Source organism: Narcine bancroftii, chromosome 4, assembly GCF_036971445.1.
Source record: "Narcine bancroftii isolate sNarBan1 chromosome 4, sNarBan1.hap1, whole genome shotgun sequence".
Taxonomy (NCBI): domain Eukaryota; kingdom Metazoa; phylum Chordata; class Chondrichthyes; order Torpediniformes; family Narcinidae; genus Narcine; species Narcine bancroftii.
This window is the reverse complement of record NC_091472.1, coordinates 284,973,031-284,994,289: the sequence shown is the minus strand read 5'-3', so window position 1 is coordinate 284,994,289 and position 21,259 is coordinate 284,973,031. Positions and strand designations below refer to the sequence as shown.

Here is a 21,259-nt window from a genome sequence, read left to right as displayed (position 1 = left end):
GGGTTTAGTTGAGTTATATATCGGATGATTAATGAATATTACGAGGATAAGTCTATGCCGAGTTTACGTTCATTGCTAAATTCACATACCCTTGCCCCAATTGCTTGTTGTCGCTTCTCCACAATTAGACAAAGAACCATGAAACATTTGGCTTTGGTAATAGGTATGCCTTAATTTTATGCGCTAGAATGTTTTCATGAGCGAAATACAGTTGCAACTCTGACATATATTAGTTGAAACGAATTTATCACCTTGCATTAGTAAAAGCATTGAAAATTGTTTATATATTTTATGGTCCTTTGCAATTAACTTCATCCGCGGAAGTGTTATTAAATGGTTTCAAATCAATAGAAGCGACAGCGAACGGAAATTATACAAAAAAATCGCCTATCTATAACCCGCCACGATGTCAATATTTTAGTTGTGGGAATATGTCGATGAAATATGCCCAAATTTGTAAAACAAAATGAACGCGTTTGCAACTTTTAATTTCTTTTAAATAGTTAGACCCCACAACCATGTTGGAAAGTTTAGCGGAGTTCAGGAACTGTTTGCAAAGCTCTCAACAAGCGGTAACAACACAATGGATGCAGTAGCATTTATTCCTCATGACAGCGAACGCTGCCGTTCTTCGCATCAGCGAAATGAATCGTGCACAGTATATTATCTCAAAGTATCAATGACTTTAACTTCGTCGCCACATTGGTCCAAAAATATAAGCAATTGGGAACAAGCTTACTGTAATTCCGTTAACAGGTGATTTGATTTAATTAGTAATTTAATCAATATAGTTTTTTTGTGTTGAAATCGTTCGAATAAATATTATAGCAAGTTACACCGTAAATATTGTAACTAGATTCTGGCCGAACACGTCCGTATTTAAAATGCAAGCTCCCTAAGCTAAAAAAACAATATTAAGATTGCCATAATCTAGAGTGTGCACGCACAAATAACCTAATTGTGCAAGAAATTGAATTGATGATGACTTCACATTGCCAGAGTCTCTGCATCATTTCTATATTCGGTTAAATACTATTTTAAAATTATTTGAACAGGATAGTTTGGCACAGATTTAGTGTCGCTAGGTGGCGCGTCCGGTCTTCAAGCCGCACAAGTCGGTGAGTGGGTTTGTTTCACCTCAATCAAAACTGAACACTTCTTTGGGTATCGCACACCCAGTCGAGAATTGTTGCAAAAGATAAGGCACTGCTTATATTTGACTTCTATTCTCAATAATCGACCCCAAGTTTAAGCGGCGGGTTTTCTTAACTAAACTGAAAAAAATATACCAAGTCAATATTTAACAAAATGCTACCAAGCACTTCTCATTGTCGCTGCACTTCTCAAGAAAAACTTCGGAAATTCTGCAACGTTTCCGAGGCTCCTCGCAAGCTTTCTTTTCTGTTCGACTTCATTCTGCCACTTTTGGCTGAATGAAACGGATGGTCACAGTTTGCCTCAGGTAGCCGAGATCAAGAATGTTATTTTCAAGCCCACATTCGGAATTCCACGTCCCTCACTAAATACACAGGGGAGGTGTTTTCATGAAAAAAAGAGCCCTGTTATTATGTATCAAAGTTTGAAAGGATTGAAGGAAATACTTTGCGACTGTAAATTATCCTACATGGCAAATTGGAATTGCCGCCCGACTTTTTTTTGTTTTGCTCGACTTTAACATCGGGTGGGTTAATTCACTTACCTTTGAAGCACAAGCCCCGTCCGTCATTTCCAAAACATAAGGTTTATGGGACCAAGAGTAAGTGAGAGTGGTGGCCTGCAGCTATTTACGATTCGCGTCCCAATAACTGGTCTGATTAATTCCTTGAGCTGCCACTGGGCCGCAGCAGAATTACATCACGAAAAAGTCTGCTTCGACGCAGGCGGTTTCTTTCAACACCGATGGATTTTTGTTTCTAAAGAGTACAGTAATATATTTACACCTTTTTAAACAACTTTTTTTTTAAAAGGTGAAGTGGGATTGGAAGGGAGTCTAATAAATTGTACGAACACCTTTTTTTGTTGGCAGTGTCAGATATTGAGTAGCCAATAATTAAACATTACTATCATTCATTTGCATTTTGGCTTGCTTGGTGCTAATTTTGGTTACCGCTGTACTAACGGGACCTTTGAAAGTGTGTCTCTCACAAACAGCAAGTGGATACAACTAGAACAAGCAAAGCAAAATGCAAACCCTTGACTCCTTCGAGTTCGGTTCAAACATAATAGTTCAGTGAATAAATATCATCAGAACCGAATTGGGTAGAAATTGATACATTTATGAATTTGATTTAAGAACACCAACAAATATTTGGCAACAGTTCAGGAAAAAAAAAACCAAAGCCTCATAAAAGAGTGATCGTGGGATTCGCATTCGAAGCATTTTAGATGGACATCTAGTTGTCACGGATTAATGTGGGGGCAGGCGAATATAAACGCTGCGAGTTATTTGGCGCTTATTTTGTGGACTTCACTGCAGGATTATTTTCCTTTGACGTTTGTGCATCCATAATCTTGGTGGGGCGAATATCAAACTTGAAATAGACTTGTAAGATTAAATAAATGGTCTGAAAACGGAGTATTACTTTATCGCCGTCGCATCTCCCTGCGTGCATTATTCACTGAAAATGCGGCGCGTATTTAAGTTTAGAGCTGAACTCTCGAAGTCCTGCTTTCCCGGGGCTGAAGGCCCGACGGCCGTGTGCTTGGAGATGCAGCTGAGCGTTAAGTGATTCGTTCGCTCCAGATTTTATTCAGAAGTGTAGCAGAGACAACAAGCAGCAGTCACAAACCATGCACGTGACACTCGTATTTCCAAACCCCTCATTGAAAAACTATACGGCTTCGGCTTAGGGCAGTCCTTCAAAATACATTGACTGTCAGTGTCAGGGTATTTGTTTCCAGGCTAAATAAAGGCTCTCCGTGGGCTATCCTTTTAATATGAATCTATATGGTGAGTTAAAATATTAACACAAGTCTTCATAAAATCAAGCTATTTCTTTGCAAGCACGAAAGTAAAAATGGCGACTTGATTAGTGTATTCATTTTTGTGAAATATGTGGAAATACATTGCAGCATTTGAGTAAGGAAATGCAATGCATCTACTCGCATCAAGATTGTTCAGAAAATGCAATTAGGTTTTCTCAGACGTGCAATGTAATTAGATTGCATCTACACGTTATTACACTTTCTTAAACTAATGGGTCTGCAAGATTCCTTTACAAATTGGTACCGAATCATTTGATCCGAGCTGAATTAGTACAATGAAAAGATCGGCAGGTAATGACTTGCTGCCCCACACATTTCCGACGTCTAGCGTTAGGGACATAGAATGTGTACAGCTTGACCTTACAGCTCCTAATTAGAATGGTGCATTTGTGGAAGAAATCTATTCGTATTCAATTCAAACAAAACCCCTGGTCACCGATTCGCTGTAGGAGCGATGAAATCCATTGTATGGGAACAACTCATTTACGTCCTTCAAGGAGTAGCCGCAAGTGATTTGATCACGACCTTTAGATATGTTAGACAGAGAAGTTATATATTTTAGTGGTTAATAAGAAGAAAGCGCTGGAGAGATGGGAAATTTGATGAAAATGTTTTTACTGTTTTATAATTACCGGTTTTATTGGTGATTAACTTTGTGGGTCTTGCATAATCTATATTTTTTAAAACAAAGTATGTTCGACTTTATCACACAGTCGAGTACGCTTATTGGAACATTTACATTTTGTGTTTTTTTTTCATATTTAGGAGTAAATCACCTGATATATCTCTGAGTCTTTATGTTATGATCCTCAACTAAAATGTTTTCCTTCTCAGACGCCTCTGTGTATAAATTTTCTCGACTCATTTTCTGGCTTCCTCGGCTCTAGATGTATATATAGGATTTGCAAGGGCTGTGCGCATTATATTCAATAATAAAAGCTATACGCCACCAGTGCATTTATCATCCCATTACTGTAACAAATCAAAGCTCCAATACATGAAAGGTAAAATGAATTACCGACGTTAAGCCGTCAATAAAGTCATTTCTGTAAATGGTGTCTCAAAAGGCTGGGGCATTATTCAACCAGCTTTATCAGCATCTTCTAAATTACGTTTAGGATCTCTCAGCGTGTAATATCGCCCTGCTTACTTTGATTAAGCGTCTTGCCAGGGAATACTGACAGTGCTTTTGACCAGATTTTATTCACTCACATGTGATGAACGCCAAGCTGATCAGGCGGAATGAAGAGTAATTAAAACCTATAAATTATCTTTTGCAGCGCTTCTCAAGGCGTCTCTTGCAGTCGAGATAAGCCACCGATACTCCATTTACTGCATGAAAAGGGCTGAATCCAACAATGGCTACGTGGCTAAATGGGATATTGATAGTGTCGTAATTAGAATTTAACTAAGTACCCAGGCTAGCTTTTGGGATAAAGATTTCAATTTTGCTAACTTAAATATAAATAAACCTTTGGTTCCAAAGGAAGTTTTTTTTTGGGGGGGGAGGGGGCGGCATATTCCTATCTAATTGCTGTTTATTGTTCGCCTACTTAGAAGCAACTGTTTCCTTATTTCCTTCTCGCTTTAAAAAAAAGAATAGCGCCCGGGTCCAGCGGTTATTTTGAACTCCGACTTCTTTAATAAAAAAGGGAAACTTTGAAAGGGCAATATTTTGCCGTTCATCTTTCTCTAACTGTTCCCTTTGTTTAGATTGACTCGCATTCGGGTTATTTTTCTTCAAACTTCGAGGGCCCGACAAGTAACGCATACATTTATTCAAACGAAAGAATACCTGCGGCACGAGTTGCTTCATTTAGCATTGTTTCATTGCTCTTTGATCTGCACGTTCATCCAGTTGGCTTATGGTTCTGTGGGAAATGATTATTGCCATGTGAAATTGTGCAGTTTTTATTTCCAAGAAAAAAAAACAAATGAAAGAATACCTTTGAATTTTTTTTTGGGGGGGGGGGGTGTTTTGTAGTTTGTGTCCATTGCAATTGGGGTTCCATGTGTAATTTAGAGACTGTTATGAATATGAATGTCCTCAAACTTGCACAACCTTAATGTCCGATAATGACGGCATTTTCAACAGCAAAAAACATTAAAAAAAATTTCGGTGACCCTTGCTTAACTTATTTAAGTGCATACCCGACATGCCAAGGACGCCGAGATTGTTGTAGGAAGACGGGGAGAGAGTATTGGATCATTGTTTAGGAACAGGTATTTCGACAGCCCAAAAACAAGCACGTATTTAATATTTATGAAGAATCATTGTTTGATTTAAGGCTTACTTTGGAATATGCGATAAGTTCTCTACCGTGAGTGAACCTCTACGCAAAGACAAAATAAATATATATTTTATGGAGGGACGACCGGTTTTTACCTATTAATAACATATTCTTCTCCAAAATAAAACCGGTGGAACCGTGCCATTACTGCAAGTTGGAAATATAAATTTGCCCTCGGGTTCTCTCCAGGCATGATAAAATGCTGCCTTTTTTTCGTGGACGATGTCTACCTTGTTTTGGTTCCTAGCTATGTCAGTTTGTTAATTTTCCATTTCGGAATCCTTGAAAGAGGCAACATTTTGGGACAAGCCGAAGACATTATTTCGCACAATTCCATGGACAGTTTGTTTTTTGTCCGAAGAGGGGCACTTCATTCGAAGTTTACAGGTAAACTTAACAGAGGCCTCTTTGATTTAAGGTACTAATACAGCCTTGCGTTTTGGTACCTTCACCAATACGAAAACTGGAGGGCGAATTTATGAAAAGGTGCAATGCTCCATCATCTGTGAAAGCAAAATTCAATTAGTGTTACTTTGAACGACGCAACGACAAGAATAAACATATAAAGACACAGACCCCCATGTCGTATCGCTTCAAAATACCGACTGTCATCACATCGTTAACAGAAGCACGGTTTTAAGATTGAATGACATTGAATTCATGAAATAAATCTGGCAGGTTTTTTTTCCCGCGATGAAGCTCAGCAAATTTTGTACTCACAGTTTTTAAACCAAAAAATATGTTGCTTCAGTTCTGGACACAAGTTAATGCATTGACCAAATTCCCGCTATTGGAACCCACGAAACCATCGGGCTTTTAAAATAGTTTCGTGAGAAACTTTGTTTCAAAATGCAATGGCAAATCTTGGGGGATTTCTCGGAAGTTTACCTAAGGTTGGAGTGTTCATTGTGGCCTGATTTTTGTTCACGTTTGCTGATTTGGAAAGACTCTGGGAAATGGATCTGCAAGACCCAGCGGTGACCCCCTTATTACGTCTCATCTCCGTTTTATTTATTTGGGGAGGCCGCGCTGGTGATTGGCCAGCCTCGCCGCTGTCAATCGGAGTCCACCCCGGGGTCTTGACGCCGGGCTCGCTGATTGGTGGAAAGCACGTGCCTGTGATTCACGTGCTTCCGGTCGTTGGGAAAAAAGTGTCTGAGAGAGGCTGCGATTTAGGAGTTTGCAAAGCTCGCACTGTCAGAGAATCGCCACGGACTCCAAGCGAAGATCCATGCGGTGCCAGCTTCACATGGCACAGTCAGTGTGAGAAGTGGAGGTGAATGCACCGACCCAGCCACCATGCCAAGTCCATAGAGCAGCTGTCAGTGAGGACTGCGAGGGAGAGAGGACTGCCAAAAGAAGAAGGTCTTTGGGTTTCGTCGTTTTGGATACGTCGCCTATCAAAGTGGGGCAAGGATCAAGTCGGTGAAATTGACAGCTGGCAACATGGAAGAGCAGAAGGATCCGAACATTGGTGTGGAGAGTAGAGAGTCGAACGAGGCGGACCGTGTTTCTATCTCTCCGCCTTTTCAGTCGCCCCAAATACAGCCCCATCCAGCGGCCCAACAGCCGCACAGAAACACTAACTTTTTTATTGATAATATCTTGAGGCCAGACTTTGGGTGCAAGAAGGAGAGAGATCGGGCGCAGACGTCCGGGAGAGAAAACGTCAACCCCCTCACAAGGCCCTTAAATGCATCAAGTCTCAGTCCGGATTCGGATTGCAGTGACAGCTCGTCGCAGCCGTCGAAGCAGTCTCAACCAAAGCAAAACGAAGGCAATGGAACTAATTCGACAAAGTATGCAGAAAACACTGGCTCGGCTCTTCTGCTTATGGGGGCTAATGCAGAGCCTATATCCAACAGTGATGGAATCAAAACAGCCACATCAGCAAATCTAATGTGGCCTGCCTGGGTTTATTGCACTAGATATTCAGACAGGCCGTCTTCTGGTAAGAAATTATGATACTTATTACTCAGGTATGAATGAGTACAGTCGAGCATCTCATAATCGAACTCTTAAAAATCTAGAGCAGGCAAATGGCTATTTTTTCAAAAAATTGTGAACCCTGAAAGCGTTGATTGTAGGTTTCAAGCTCAAAGGACGTTTATCCAACGCCTTTAGTTGATCTTTGTATCTGACAATGTGGTACGATAAAAAGAAAACGGATACTGTAAGACGATAGCGATGATGGTCTCCGAAAGGAAACCTTTACATATTTAAGCGTGGAAGTTAAAAGATGTAAAAAGATAGGCAGGCATAACGGTGGAACAGTGACAAGGAACAAGACGAAGTTTTGGGCCTTGGTGTTGATCTTTGCAAGCCAGGGATTGAAGGTATTCAGGACTGCTTTCCCTGCACTTTAAGTGTATTCTTAATGCTAGAAACAAATGATCGAAATGTGTCGAGAATTCTGACACTCGAGCGTCCAAGTGATCGAGCAGATGCTTCGGTATTACGGATAAAATTAATTCAGTACAGTACCTTCACTGGCCCACAAATAGAGTATCATTTAACCATCTTTTTTAATGATATTCAGTGATCCACCTTTACAAATACATTAAACTATCCCCCACTCTTGTCTTGCTTTGCTAGCGAAAATCAGCGAGAAAATGCTTATTTTGACGACGTTCGGATGTAGCAAAGAAAAGGCAACTTCGACCTTGTGATGCTTTAAATAATTTTTGAGCTCGTTAACTCCTTCGAGTGAATGTCTGCCCTCTGGATCTGCTCGGGTTTCTGTCTGTGCAGGAAAAATAGAGGGTTTTTTTTTACAGATTGACTAATTTTACATGTTTAGTGTAAAATCAAAAGCAGTAAGGAGTCACCTCGGGATCTAAATGCACAGTTGAGACAGATTGAAAATCGGAAAACATCGATTAAAGAAGCATTTGTTGTCTGCTTTCGAGTATAGGTTTACTAAAGATCGAAACAGATGATTTTATGCATTGAGTCCTGTATGCGGCGGCCTGGCGGGATTGCGACGCTCACGACTTACAGAGAATGAAGAGAAATGTCCTCTCGGTGAAAGCAATCCCACAAACTTCTGCGTCCATGTACTGTAGTTTGAGCTAATCATGGCGCCGAGCTCTACAAACTAAGAAAAGCCAGCTTGATTGACGAGTTGATTGATTGATTGAGCTGTCAGGCAAAACATTTAGGAAAGCGTCACTTTTTAGCTTTTCAATCAAGTAGTAAAATTATTTTATTAACATTTACCAGCTGTCTTTGGGCTCGTTTTTCAATAAATTTGTGGGATTCTTAAATGAATTTTTTTTTTAATCGGTCAAATGTAACCACAACGTTCTTGGAAACGTAGGACTGCTTCTGGAATATTGATGCCCTGTGCTTTTGACGTTATCCTTTGAACATATCTTTGATCAGTATAATCTTTCATCAATAGAAGTGGCCAATATCGAAGATGTGACGGGGACCTGTGAGATAAATTTAATGCAAATCCACAATGTGGTCGAAATTTTGGTCTTGAAGGAAAGGGTAACCAACGAAACCACCGATTATGAAGGCACGGTGATATTTTCTATAAGATTAATGCAACGTAGGACTTTTGTCGCGTGTTATGTTGGTTCTTTCTTGAGTTTAGCAAACTCAGACTGAGTAGTCTAAATTTATAGAAATGCATAATTGTTAGAGGATGGCAGAATGTCGTCAACGAACCGAGGATGTGGAATAGAAAGAATACTAACAGCAGTCTCAAAGTTGAACTGCCTTCCGTTCTGAACCAAGTCAATGATAATCCTTTTGCCCCCCTTTATTTTAAAAAAGAGGCACATTATATTGTTGAGGGCGTGGGCTCATTAGCTGTTGTCCTCTGGCAGGCCATCTACTTCCACGAAAGCGACTGAGGAGAAACAGGATGTTTAATTTGTGCTCAAGAATGCAAAGGGGATTCTGTCCACTGGCGATTATTTGAATTTCCAATCTTTTTTATACCTCCACGAAGGAATAAAAATGCACGATTACTGTCTTCTTTGGATGCAGTTTTCCATCTCGTAACCATTGCCCAGCTAATTAGATAAAACGTGCCAACCTTGATATGGTTAAGAAAGTTGCATATATGGCAACGAAATAAAAGCGCACTCGACATCTAGACGAAGGCGACGGATCAGCCGTGACTGCAACTAGATTCCGTACATGATTAAATATAAAATGCTGCTTCCCCGAGGCAGTATTGTTTTGTTGCGGGATATGCACTTTGCGCCATTTTGTTAATTTTAAGACTATAAATATGGCCGCCTGTTTAAAGGGGGATTGTGCATTTCATTTTGGACATTTCACTGTATTGATCTGTGAAAGGTTGGCTGGAATATGGTTTAAATGGAGAATCTGAAAGCGTGACCATGAATATATTTAATTTTGCCGTTTCCTCAGGTCCTAGAACTAGAAAACTGAAGAAGAAGAAGAGTGAGAAAGAAGACAAGCGGCCACGGACAGCGTTCACAGCCGAACAGCTGCAAAGACTCAAAGCAGAGTTCCAGACCAATCGTTACATCACCGAGCAGAGGAGGCAAACTTTAGCACAAGAACTCAATCTGAACGAATCCCAGATCAAAATCTGGTTCCAGAACAAGAGGGCCAAGATCAAGAAAGCTACTGGCCTGAAGAACGGCTTGGCTCTCCATCTAATGGCCCAGGGACTTTATAATCATTCCACCACAACAATTCAAGACGAGAAGGAGGACAGTGACTGATTCTCGTTTTACACTGTTGAAATAAAAGACTGTGACAGGTGCTATTTAAATTGGATCTGCGTGTATCTATATGGACTGAATTATAATACAAGCATTTTAAAATTATATATAACCAAACACATTATGACGTTGTATATATTTAATTTCAGGTAAGGAGCTGTCTAGAGATCCCTGGTTGACCGAGATTTTATCATTTTCGTTTTCAATGTTGTCGCTAATTGTTTCAATGTCAGGTCTGGAAATTTTATGTGAACCCCGTCTTTTCTGAACGTTCAGAAATAGGTAATGAATCGCCGCTACATGCCAAAGATTTTACTATGTTGAGAAATGATGTAGCTTCAAATAAAGTGTAGACTGTGCTTGGTGCACATTCTAACGAATAGTTTGGTATTGTATTCTTCTTTCTGAGCTCTGCGTTTGACTTAAAGGGCCGACATCAAAGTAAAACGTAGCCGTGATGATTGAAGAGAGCAGCAATAATTAAATGCATCGGCTAGAATTCTGGGCTTCCGTGGCGAGCAAAATCCTGCTCGTTTTAAGTAAGAGGGAAGGTTACCCCGCAGAACGCAACATGACTGGCATTTTAAATAATTAATTCTCCATAAGTGCAGACTTTGTGAACGCAACGTATCACTTTTAAATCCCAATGATTCTATCGGTTCCTTAAAATAACCTCGTATTTTTCCGGTCAAACAAATTTAGATACCATTGTAGAAAGAAGAATTGCTTTCTCAGCTTGTGAGCGTTTTTCAGAGTGATTTCTTGGACTGCAAAAGGTGATTTTTGGAGAAGCGATTCCCACGTGAATTTTCCACACTTTAGTAAAGGCATTGGGTACATTACCTCTAAAGCTGAGTTTGGAGAACCCTTTCGTTTGGAACATATATTTTAAATGGCTCAAAAGAGCAAAACCATCTCCCTCTTGCGTATTGTTACACGTTAATTGCATTTCAATTCCTAAAACCAAATGGAGAACAATGAATTAAAGACGGTAAACGATCTCGTTTGTTTTACACAAAAGAACCCGAAATTTTCACGAAGAAAATTGCATATTTTAAACATTCCGCATCACCTTTGGTGATTGGTATAAACATTACTTGTAATCTCACAGGGTCCAAAAGAGAAGACAAGTATCATTGTATGATATGAAAAAAAAATAGCTTCTTCTTTCAACCCGTGAGCTGCCTTCTCAAGAAACAACCCGATGAAATATTCGATACAAACTTTTAGTCACCAGAGTCCTAATTTGTTATTTGCATGGTGTCTGAAATACATTCTTATCCTATGATCCCATTAACTCCACATCACCAGTCCTTAGATTATCAAGGTAGCGAACTATTTACTCCCGGTCGTGAGGTGATGGAAAATTGCAAATAAAAAAAGATCCCTTGTGTTCATTACGTGCATCCAAAATTGATTGAACGTTTCTTCCATTAAATATAACGATCAGAGGGAATGCGGCAGCAATCCTAACCACGCGACTTTTAGCCAGAAATTAATGAAATCTGACTTACCTGGAGCAAAACAACAGCAATAGGTTTTCTAATTAACAACAGGAGAATATTGAAAGAAGAAAGTGGAGGATCTAGTTTGAAAATATATTGTACGGTATTTCGAAATGTTACTTACCAGGACGGTTGTAATAATCGGATTCAATAATCACCGATAAATGGTTTTGGGTTTATAAATTCTAAGGTTATTAATCAACATATAAACCCTAATAATTTTCATATTATTTCAATGAAGACTGTGCCATAAAAAATCGTTAACAACAAAATCTAGAATAAAGACTAACGCTTCACAAGATACATTAATATTGATTGTGTTCCAATAACCATAGTGAAATAAAATTTAAAATTTGAGATGCTTTATTTTGTTAAATAATCCCATAACCTGCAAAAAATATCAGCCTAAACGCAATGCAGTTAATCAGAAATTATATTTTATTTAACATTAATTTCTGAGATTTATGCCCACAGCAGATCAATTTTCCTTCATAGCCTCTTGTGTTGATATACAATAACAACTAATGTATGACTCAAAGCAATGTTTAAAGTATTCCCCAAATATCTGTTGATGTTGGTCTTAATTTCAATCAAAAGTCGCAACCTTCCCAGATGCAGTTGTTCAAGGAGCGAGTCCCCATTTGGAATGTACCTGTGGCAGTTAACGAGCAGGTATAGCAGCACACCTGTGGAATTGAGGTACGGCGTCTCAGAAAGGGACTTTCTTGTTGAAGAGAATACTTGTTGACTTCAATATTTGCAACTAACAGTGTAAAGTAAAAGGGGGCGGGGAGGTCAAATGCCTAAGATTTTATATGAAGTTCTTTTTTTCCGCAGAGATTATATCATATCAAACAAACGTGACTGTTTTTGACTAGTCGCATGACCTATTTCCTGAAGGGTCGCAAAATCAAAACTCTTTTTGGGTCATATTTCGTGCATCTTTTTCAATTTGCAGGAATTGCTGCTTTGAAGCATTTCCAACGCGTCTGTGACGCATTGCTGAACATTTAATCTCTGCTGCTTCAGCGCAATCCCTAAAACATATTGCGAAGAATGCCAATATCTAGCCACAATGCAGTTTAGTTCCGACATAATAATAGCTCCGTTACCTCGGAATTTAATTCATATGCTGACTTCTGGATACACATGCGAAGCAATTCAAAAATCAGCGCCCTCTAGTTTCGGTTGAAATCAAATTCTGTTCAATGAGCAGTGTGGAGCATTGTTTTTTCCATTTCCATTTAACAATGTACACTAACTGAGTTATTAAGTTATTAAAGAGAAACGGGAAATATTCTGTTGGTCGACAATTGAGTACAAAGCTCGACACGCAAAAATATACTGCTCATCTGGTCGTTATCAACCAACAGCTGGCAGGTCAATGACGCTTTTTCTTTGCAACTTAGATCTTTAGATTTAGTTCGAGTATATTTCGAGAAAGCCCGAGAAAGATTTCTTTTCTTTCCTGATATTTTTCTGAACTTTGATTGGAACCGATAGAAAGTTTTACAAGGAAGGAATAATACATTTGTGAAAATTCATTTTGCAAGACATTTGACATGAGCTTCGCTGAGAGTAATGTTCCATTGAAGCTGAAATATGTGGATTTATGTCTGAATCGTGGTTAATTCGCAGTCTATTTGTTTTACCATTCAAGGCCAACATATAAAGAGGAAATTTTTACTCCAAGGTATTGGAGCAGCTCATGCAAACTATGCCGACCAACAATTAAATAGCCCAGTTCTTCTTTAATGTCAAAATCCACATGATTCTTCGTTCACTTTTACCATTGCTCATTCCCCAAGATTTTATAAGATATAAACTTTCAAGAAATTCTTGAAAAATATAAACTGAATAAGCTTCCAGTTCAAAAGCGCAAGATTTTCGTTACTTCACATATTCCTGAAAATAATTTAAAATAAAGTACGAGGAGGTATGGAGTGGACACCAAGGGGAGTGCTCGACTCGTCACGTAATGCTTTAGAGAAAGTGAAATATGCTTCATTACTGTGGAAAAGTTTGGAGAGTGACTCAGTCACTTAGTATCGTGTACTAACACGATACAATTTGCACGAGGGAAACTACACCCCAACTTTAAAATAGATCATATTTATTGAACACTATTTTGAAATAATCAATCGTATTATCGCCGATTATTATTTTTTACCATGAATCTTTATTGGGAAAATACGTATAAAGTCACCTACTTTGTAACATCTGCCTGAAATACAGCGAAACTTGATACTGTCGATCTGTCATATCATATTCTAATCGGCGGAGCCCATTTCTTCAGCTGGATACATGTTATACATAATATAAACACGTGCATATATATATACGGAGAGGGCATTTTCTGAGGAGATTGAAGGAGAAAACGAAGTTAGATGGGCCATGAAGCGTCTCTGCAGCTTTCACAGTCATGAGGGTTGTAACATTTGAATGTCGTGTGCGACATTTGAACTTAACGGATGGTCTGAATCATATCGCATATTTAACATTTCCGGTGAAGCATAGTATTCAAAAATCGAAAATATGCGCCCGCCTGATCATCCTTGGCAGGAAGGGCTTTTTTTGTGTACATCTGTCCATATTCAACACATCTGTACACACTCGGAGATTTATTATGGGCAGAAAACAAATCAAATAACGGTTCCATCCCGCAAAATATTTTATTCAACTTTTCCTCCAAGATTATGTTCTTTATTTACTATTCCGCCAATACACCCTATGGAACTATATTTGCATATAACTTTATACTAATGGGAACGACCACACAGCAGTATAGAGACTAAACGGCGAGATTATTTATTTCCGTCGAAGGGCAGCTAAACTTTAATTGACAAGCCAATTTCACTTTTATAAGACGTCCTGGAGGGTCCAATCTTATGTCTTCTATCAGGCACCTTGTCGTTTCCAGCCGTGTTCCGGAATAACACCAGACGCAAGGAGGAGGCGGGAGAGGCGGCTTTCCTTTTGGGGTCAAAGAGCAGATTCTGGACAAGGAGAATGCATGAAACGAACACACAATGTCTGACGGTTATTGGCCTAATAAGAATATTGGATAGACGTTTTGGTTGCTGGAGCCCTGTTAAAATTAGATGCGAGTTCATGTAAAAGAAGCAGTGAAGATCTGACCACGTTGGTAATTGTTGGCTGGGTGTATTTCACATCTGGTTAGACAGGGACAAGGCTCAATGGCTGGGACCCATTTGGAGAGCGCACATGGATGGTCGAGCGTGATTCTAAACTTGTGTTTGATTCCTGGAGAGTCTTTCTCAACAACGTCCCCAACTCTAAAAAATAGAGTCACTAATCTCATCGTTAGTTTATTCTCGAGCAACACCGATGCATTTAGAGTTTCTTTATCGTTATTGTTTCTCGACGAAACGCGAATTCTGGCTGCCGTTCGAGATATGCAAACTATTCAGGCGGATCTTGATATTTGTTGCGCTTTGCAAAAGAACACGTGCAATCAGAACCTTGCGTTTTCCTGCCAGCAAATCAACAACTAAGCTTTTGCCAATTAGTTGGTCCCTTTCTTGAATTGAATAGACGACTTCATGTTGCATATTATAAACGTTACGCCAAATGATACCTCAGAACTAAAGTGAACAAACTGTCAGATATTTCCTTGATAGCACAATCTTCGTGAATGCTGCCAATAAGTTTCCCGCTCCGACCCACCCTTTCAAACATCGCTTCACCGAAAGGCATATGCTGTTTTTAAATATTGAAACATATTTGAAAATAAAATGTTCTTATAAACTGTGCTTTCTATTTTCCGAATGTTCAGTCTCCGGTTACTTTATTCTCTGCCTGTGATAATTAGATTCACGAATCGAACTTTGAGCACGAATTTATTTCGCCAGGTTAAGATTTCATGCAGTGAAGTGAACATTGCATCATGTAACTTCCCCTTTTGTAGATCTTCTAGTGCAGTGTTTTATATCTCTCCACATATTTACCCTTATTATGACATAGACTTGCGGAGAAAGAAAGATTCAGCACTCGTTCTGTTTTATCTGAAATCAGACTTACGTTATCAGCAAAGCTTCTTGATGCAGTCTGTCCAGATGTAACCTAGAAAAAAGATATGGTTGGCAACTTTGAAATTTTGCTAAAGCAGTTTCAATTCGGAAAATATATACTCGACTTAATATCGACTCCAAAATAGTAATTCAAAAAAAAATAAACAACTTTAAACCGAATAACAGTTCTGCCTTTTCGAGTTTTTTTAAAAAAAATTCAGATAAATGACACCGACAGTATGTCAGACGGTAGCAGAAATTGTCCAGGGTTCTTTCTGGAAATGAACAACTGCGAAGTTGGTTTAAATAAAGTCGTTTTCGTCGGTACAGTTCGTATTTGTTCGTTCTGCCCAGTGAACAAAACAAAAGGTCATTCTGTCGAAATTGTGTTCCGATCATTTCTTCTTGTCCAGCAGCAGCCGAAGAGGCTCAATTTATATATCATTAGTCATCTAAAAACACACGAATTAATGATTCACATTACTTAGAAATTCAGAAATCGTCATAAATTAGTGCGACATATAATGGAAGTGATTACCTCAAACTGGAGAAATGTTTACTTTGACTCAAGTATTTTTAAATATCATAAGCATTACCGGACAGTTACAAAAGCAGAAAAAAATTGCTCCCTTGTGTGTGTGTGTGTGTGTGGGGGGGGGGGGGGGGGTGCATGTGTATGTGTGGGGGGCGTGTGTGTGTGTGTGGGTGTGTGTGTGGGGTGTGTGTGTGGGGGGGGTGTGTGTGGGTGTGTGTGTGGGGTGTGTGCGTGTGTGGGTGTGTGCATGTGTATGTGTGAAGTGTGTGTGTGTGGGTGTGTGTGGGGGGTGTGTGTGGGTGTGTGTGTGGGGTGTGTGCGTGTGTGGGTGTGTGCATGTGTATGTGTGAAGTGTGTGTGTGGGGGGTGTGTGTGGGTGTGTAATTTGATATATTTCTGTAAACGTGAAGGAATCGAATTTGTAAATTGTAATATATTTGCGATTTTTATTTCTTTATTATTTATTATTTATACACAATGTGAGACAGACAAGTTTGTAGTAAAGAAGTGACTCGCGTTTTTATTTGACTTATAGCGATGTTGTTCTAAAAATAAACTAGCTTCAGCGAATGCCATGATCTGGATAATTTGCTGTTATTGAAGCAGAGCCATTAAATTCAGCAAATGAACAATCTCGTATTTGCTTATTATCAATTAAATAATTCCATGACAGTCCTGTTGTTACTTTCTTTTGCTATTCGATCGATTCAAAATGCGTGCCGATTCTTTTCTCACGTTACATTAATTTTGATTACATTAATCCTAAAACATGTGCCTAATATCCCATTTTCTCTTCGAAAAATTAGATGAGCTCCTTTTGAAGAAGGAACTGTAAGGTCGAAGTTTTGATGGCTACAAATTTTTTTTTAAAGAAATCCTGGTTTTGCCATTAGTTTCAGCACTGAAAGTTTCTCCTGAACAACGTACAGTAAACGGCAAACGAATAAGTGCAAGACTTTGCTCAGAAGTACAAGATAACGCATTAAACAAAACTGGAATGTGGTTTGTAAGATGGAGAATCACAGCAGCGAACCTAATTAAAGTTAACCAGTGTGTGATCAATTGTATGGTATTTCGTATTGAAATCGCACAATTATTTCACAAAAGAACGATTGTTTACAATCATACCACATATCACACGTTTTGAAATCTTAAAAGCCAGTGAATGGCAAAGATTAGAAACTTTTACGTAACAGAAATTGATCGAAACATAGATCACAATTCCAACGGAACAAGCAAACACAGAAACAATGGGGGAAATCATTCAAATTTACTTTACCATTGCAGACTGGAAAAGAGCAATTACTGACCAGGACAAAGTGACCCATGAATATACATGTGATTTGACACAAAGGAAGAAAAAGTATTACTAATAATTTTCACGACAGTTGTATATACTGACATGCCCCGAGGTGACCCATTGCAGGCCACGTGAAATTTGCTACACAAATTAAGAAACATTTAAAAGTCAGATTTCAGAAACAAACACTTCAATAAATGTCATTATCATGTTACAAAGTGTACTCTTATGTAGTCCTTTACAAGGATCATAAGTAGGAAAGTAGGATCACTAAGTATATGATGAATAATTTGCAAACGATTAGATTGAATGAAAATAAAATCTGTAAAAAAAACCCCCTCCTTACTTTTGACCTATGTTGTACTTCAAAGAGAATGCGTTGGAAAGTGGATGTTAAACAGAATTCAATTTTATTCAAATCTATTATAGAATTCACAAAGAGAAAAATCCTTTACTTGTATCAAGTTGAATTTCAGTTTTCCGAAGTATTATGTGAGAGGATATTTAAATCAGCAGATTTATTTTTGAATACAGTAATTTTATTAGTTTTTTTGCAACCAAAAACGGTGTCATTTTCTGTAAATATTTATTAAAAAGGATACTTGTATTTTTAAAAAGGCAAACAATTATAAAAGTTATACAAGCATTAAAATCATTTCCATATTTTTTTAACTTTATGTTTAGTCCAACCAGACTAAAGGAGTAAACGATTGCTCATTAATTGACTTTCTAAACATTGTGTCCAGAACGTTGCAATTGACACGGTTGAATGCTAAATTGATATTGGTATTTTCAATGACTAAGTATGAATAAGCCCCTCAACTGATAAACAGATCTTTTAGCAACCATGTAGTCATTGAGCTTAAGTTCCTTGTCTATTTGATAATATTCTTGCAACTTTATTGACCTATCGGAACATCAAGTTTGACCAGCACTTGAGGCACAACAAAACGATCTAGAAACAAATAATTAAGGTTATTTCATTCAAATAACACCAAATGGTGTGGAAGAATCACTCGTGGAAAAACTACAGAAGAGTCAACCAAAATACATCAGTTTCACTGAATATATTTATGAGAATTCTTCTCAGTCTATAACTTTCTAACCATAATCTACACAATATAACGTTTTTGTCAACAGATTTTCGCATCATATGATATTTTAATCCATTTTCTCGCAGTGTGCCAGAATTTATCGGCGTTAAAACTCGGTATTTATTGCCAGTGTGGCCTCAATCTTACGCTGCAACTGAGCATGTTGAAAGCCTGAAAAGCCTAAATTTAACAGAAAACTCATGGAATAACATGACAGGAAGAGCTGTAATAAAACATATTCGTCTTCAAAAACTAAATGATTTCAAGCATTTCATCCGAACGGGGTATTTCGAATTTTCAATATTTTTTTGTGTATTTAGGTGTGGTTTAAATGCTTAAACCGGCACTCCTAATTCCAGTTGTTTTAGTTTATGTTGGTTGAAATGGTAATTATTTCTGATAGGTTAGATTACACTCCTGAATTACGAAGAGAGAGAGAGAGAGAGAGAGAGAGAGAGACAGAGAGAGAGAGAGAGAGAGAGAAATGTGCATGTAAAAACCTCAACTCAGAGATCGATACATGTGCAAGGTCAAGGTAAAGAAACTACTTTGTAAAAAGAACCCATAACATTACGGTTACTTGGGTCCACGCAAGTACTTGAATCACAGTGGGAACAACTAACCCAACAATGACTAAACGCAGAGATTGTACGCTGGCAAGTCTTTATTATTAAACATGTGTTGGTTTGATTTTGTTCAGTAATATGGAAATGAGAATTAGGTTTTGACTCAAGAACAGTTTCCAGACATCAGAAACATTCATGAGAGATTTCATTCTGCCTGTCTGTTCGTGAAGAATAGATTCACCGGTTTCGGGCAACATACCTGAAAGAGTCAACATTTGAAGCCATGTATGTCGGCTGATCCCCATTTATTAAACGAGACTTGCGAAGAGATTGAACTTTCCCAGGGAAAGGTAATGAGATTCGCAGGATATTTTATTAGCTTTCATGACCACTCTTTCGCCACAAGCCGCATGTTTAAGCGTTTTAATGTTATTTCAACTTTAAATTTTTGCAATTTTAGTGTTGAAATGTGAATCAATTTCAAGTTTTTTTTTGGGGGGGGTCTTTTATTATTAGCATGACCAATTGCAATCTGGATATTTCATCAACGATGGTGCACCTGAATGGGGTCGGCAAAAGCAGTCTTCCACATATTTTTGTATATAATATCCAAGAGGGAAAGTAAACCAGGAGTAGGGCAGAATTTTTGAAAACGACAGGGCTGATCCAAGAAACATGCCAAACAATGATCCAAGATGGATTTAGAATGCAAATTTAAGTGTTTCAGAGGTGAATAAAGACGATTTAAGGGAAAACTAGGATTTCCTTCCTTATTTCACCAGTTTCTTTTTGGATATTTAGGCTGGCTGCGGCCTGAGCAGCTGAGGTTGATTCTGGTAGCAATGCATCGTGAGGACACCATGTGCAGTGCACATGTTCACATACTTCTGACGTGACTCCAATTTTCGGTAGGTTTTCAGACATTTGTTTATTATATGGCAGAAAGTAGACAATATATGGATAAATGAATTTGAACATTATAGTCAGCAGTGTTGAAGAAAATCCTCACATTTAATTTCCTTTCAATAATAACAATTTTATTTTTAATCTGACAACATTTCCAGAAAATATAAAATCTCACAGTGAATAAAACCTTTTTCCCTCATCACATTCTGCTTGCAACAAAATGGTTTACCTTGAGATTGAGAAGGTAAATTAGCTTTCTTCACTATCCTGGTAAAATGTTGAAAACCAAATTGACCAAGATGATATGAATGTCACAACATGTAGTTTCTCGAATTGGTGCTGCTTTGCTTGTCTTCCCACACAGTGACTGTAAAAGCATCTGGGGAGATACCAAGTAGAGCATTTTTTTTCACAAGGGAAAGGGTAAGTAAGTGAATCTCAGCAAATACTTCTTCTCTAACATTTAATACAAAGCTGGATAAATTAGTACCAATGTAAGACTTTATTTTCAAAATGGATTTCATTTATGTTCTTTTAAATAATATTTCAAATCAATAATTTTCTGATTTTTGTATCTCATTGACTTTCCTTTTATTACTTGAATTCCAAAAGTCAATCCAATTCAGAAATATAGCTGGTATCATTTTATTTCTCCTTTTTTGATTTTGGCACAAACCTTGTGGTCTTCTGCACATTAACAGTCCTGGAAGTAGCTACATTTCCTCCTTAATGTTGAAATAACAAGAACCATTTTTCTCTCTGTATTGCACAGTCAGTTTGTTTACATTTCTTTATTTGTTTACATCTGTACATTGAATATCAATTTTTGCACTACCAATAAGTGGTAATTCTGCCTCGCCCACAGGAAAGAGAATGTCAGGGTTGTATGTGATGTCATGTATGTATTCTGACAATAAATATGCAATCTGACTGGACAATAAAACATGGGGATCAGATTTCTCCAATGGCTAGCTGTTTTGGAAAAAAAATGGCAAGGTGTTGAATGTCACTTCTGTCATCTGAACAAAGTTCAGATGTTATACATGACAAAGCAATAGTGAAGCTTCATAAATACTGACTACATTGAGCTGATTATTTAAACTTCATTAAAATTAAGCATTCTTGACAATACATGCTGCATGTAATAATAAACATGAAGTCATATTTCTGAGTGGCTGTTACTTGTAACTGGGGAACATGGTTAATATATTATTCAATGTAGTTTATGTAAAATCAGACTCACATGTAAATTTATTCACATCTGTTTAATAAGGGAGTAAGGAAGAGTCTGCTGTACAATATTACCACACAAGGATGAGTGCACCATTTGCAGCTTT

At 38.1% G+C, this 21,259-nt stretch overlaps 1 protein-coding gene and 1 long non-coding RNA gene across 3 annotated transcripts; one reads left to right on the top strand and one right to left on the bottom strand.

The window, feature by feature from the left end:
* Positions 1-2,653: 2,653 nt before the first annotated feature.
* LOC138762043 (uncharacterized) lies at positions 2,654-15,904 on the bottom strand. Of its 2 annotated transcripts, XR_011356732.1 has the most exons (6): positions 15,532-15,904; positions 13,701-13,846; positions 10,829-10,942; positions 8,275-8,417; positions 5,997-8,019; positions 2,654-5,779 (listed from the first exon to the last, which is right to left on the bottom strand). It is a non-coding gene; the product is annotated as an uncharacterized lncRNA (long non-coding RNA). The 2 variants fall into 2 exon arrangements; XR_011356733.1 differs by lacking the exon at positions 13,701-13,846.
* Positions 6,387-10,332, top strand: en1a (engrailed homeobox 1a). The gene is made up of 2 exons (XM_069935228.1): positions 6,387-7,227; positions 9,666-10,332. The coding sequence occupies exons 1-2, from the start codon at positions 6,723-6,725 to the stop codon at positions 9,983-9,985; spliced, it is 825 nt and encodes a 274-aa protein (XP_069791329.1). The 5' UTR covers positions 6,387-6,722; the 3' UTR covers positions 9,986-10,332.
* Positions 15,905-21,259: the final 5,355 nt, after the last annotated feature.

What these genes read in the sequence shown, in the direction of transcription:
- en1a (XM_069935228.1), top strand. Translation starts at nt 6,723, where the DNA reads ATGGAAGAGCAGAAGGATCCGAACATTGGTGTGGAGAGTAGAGAGTCG. An exon ending in TTCAGACAGGCCGTCTTCTG is followed by an intron (nt 7,228 to 9,665) that starts GTAAGAAATTAT and finishes CCGTTTCCTCAG; the next exon opens with GTCCTAGAACTAGAAAACTG.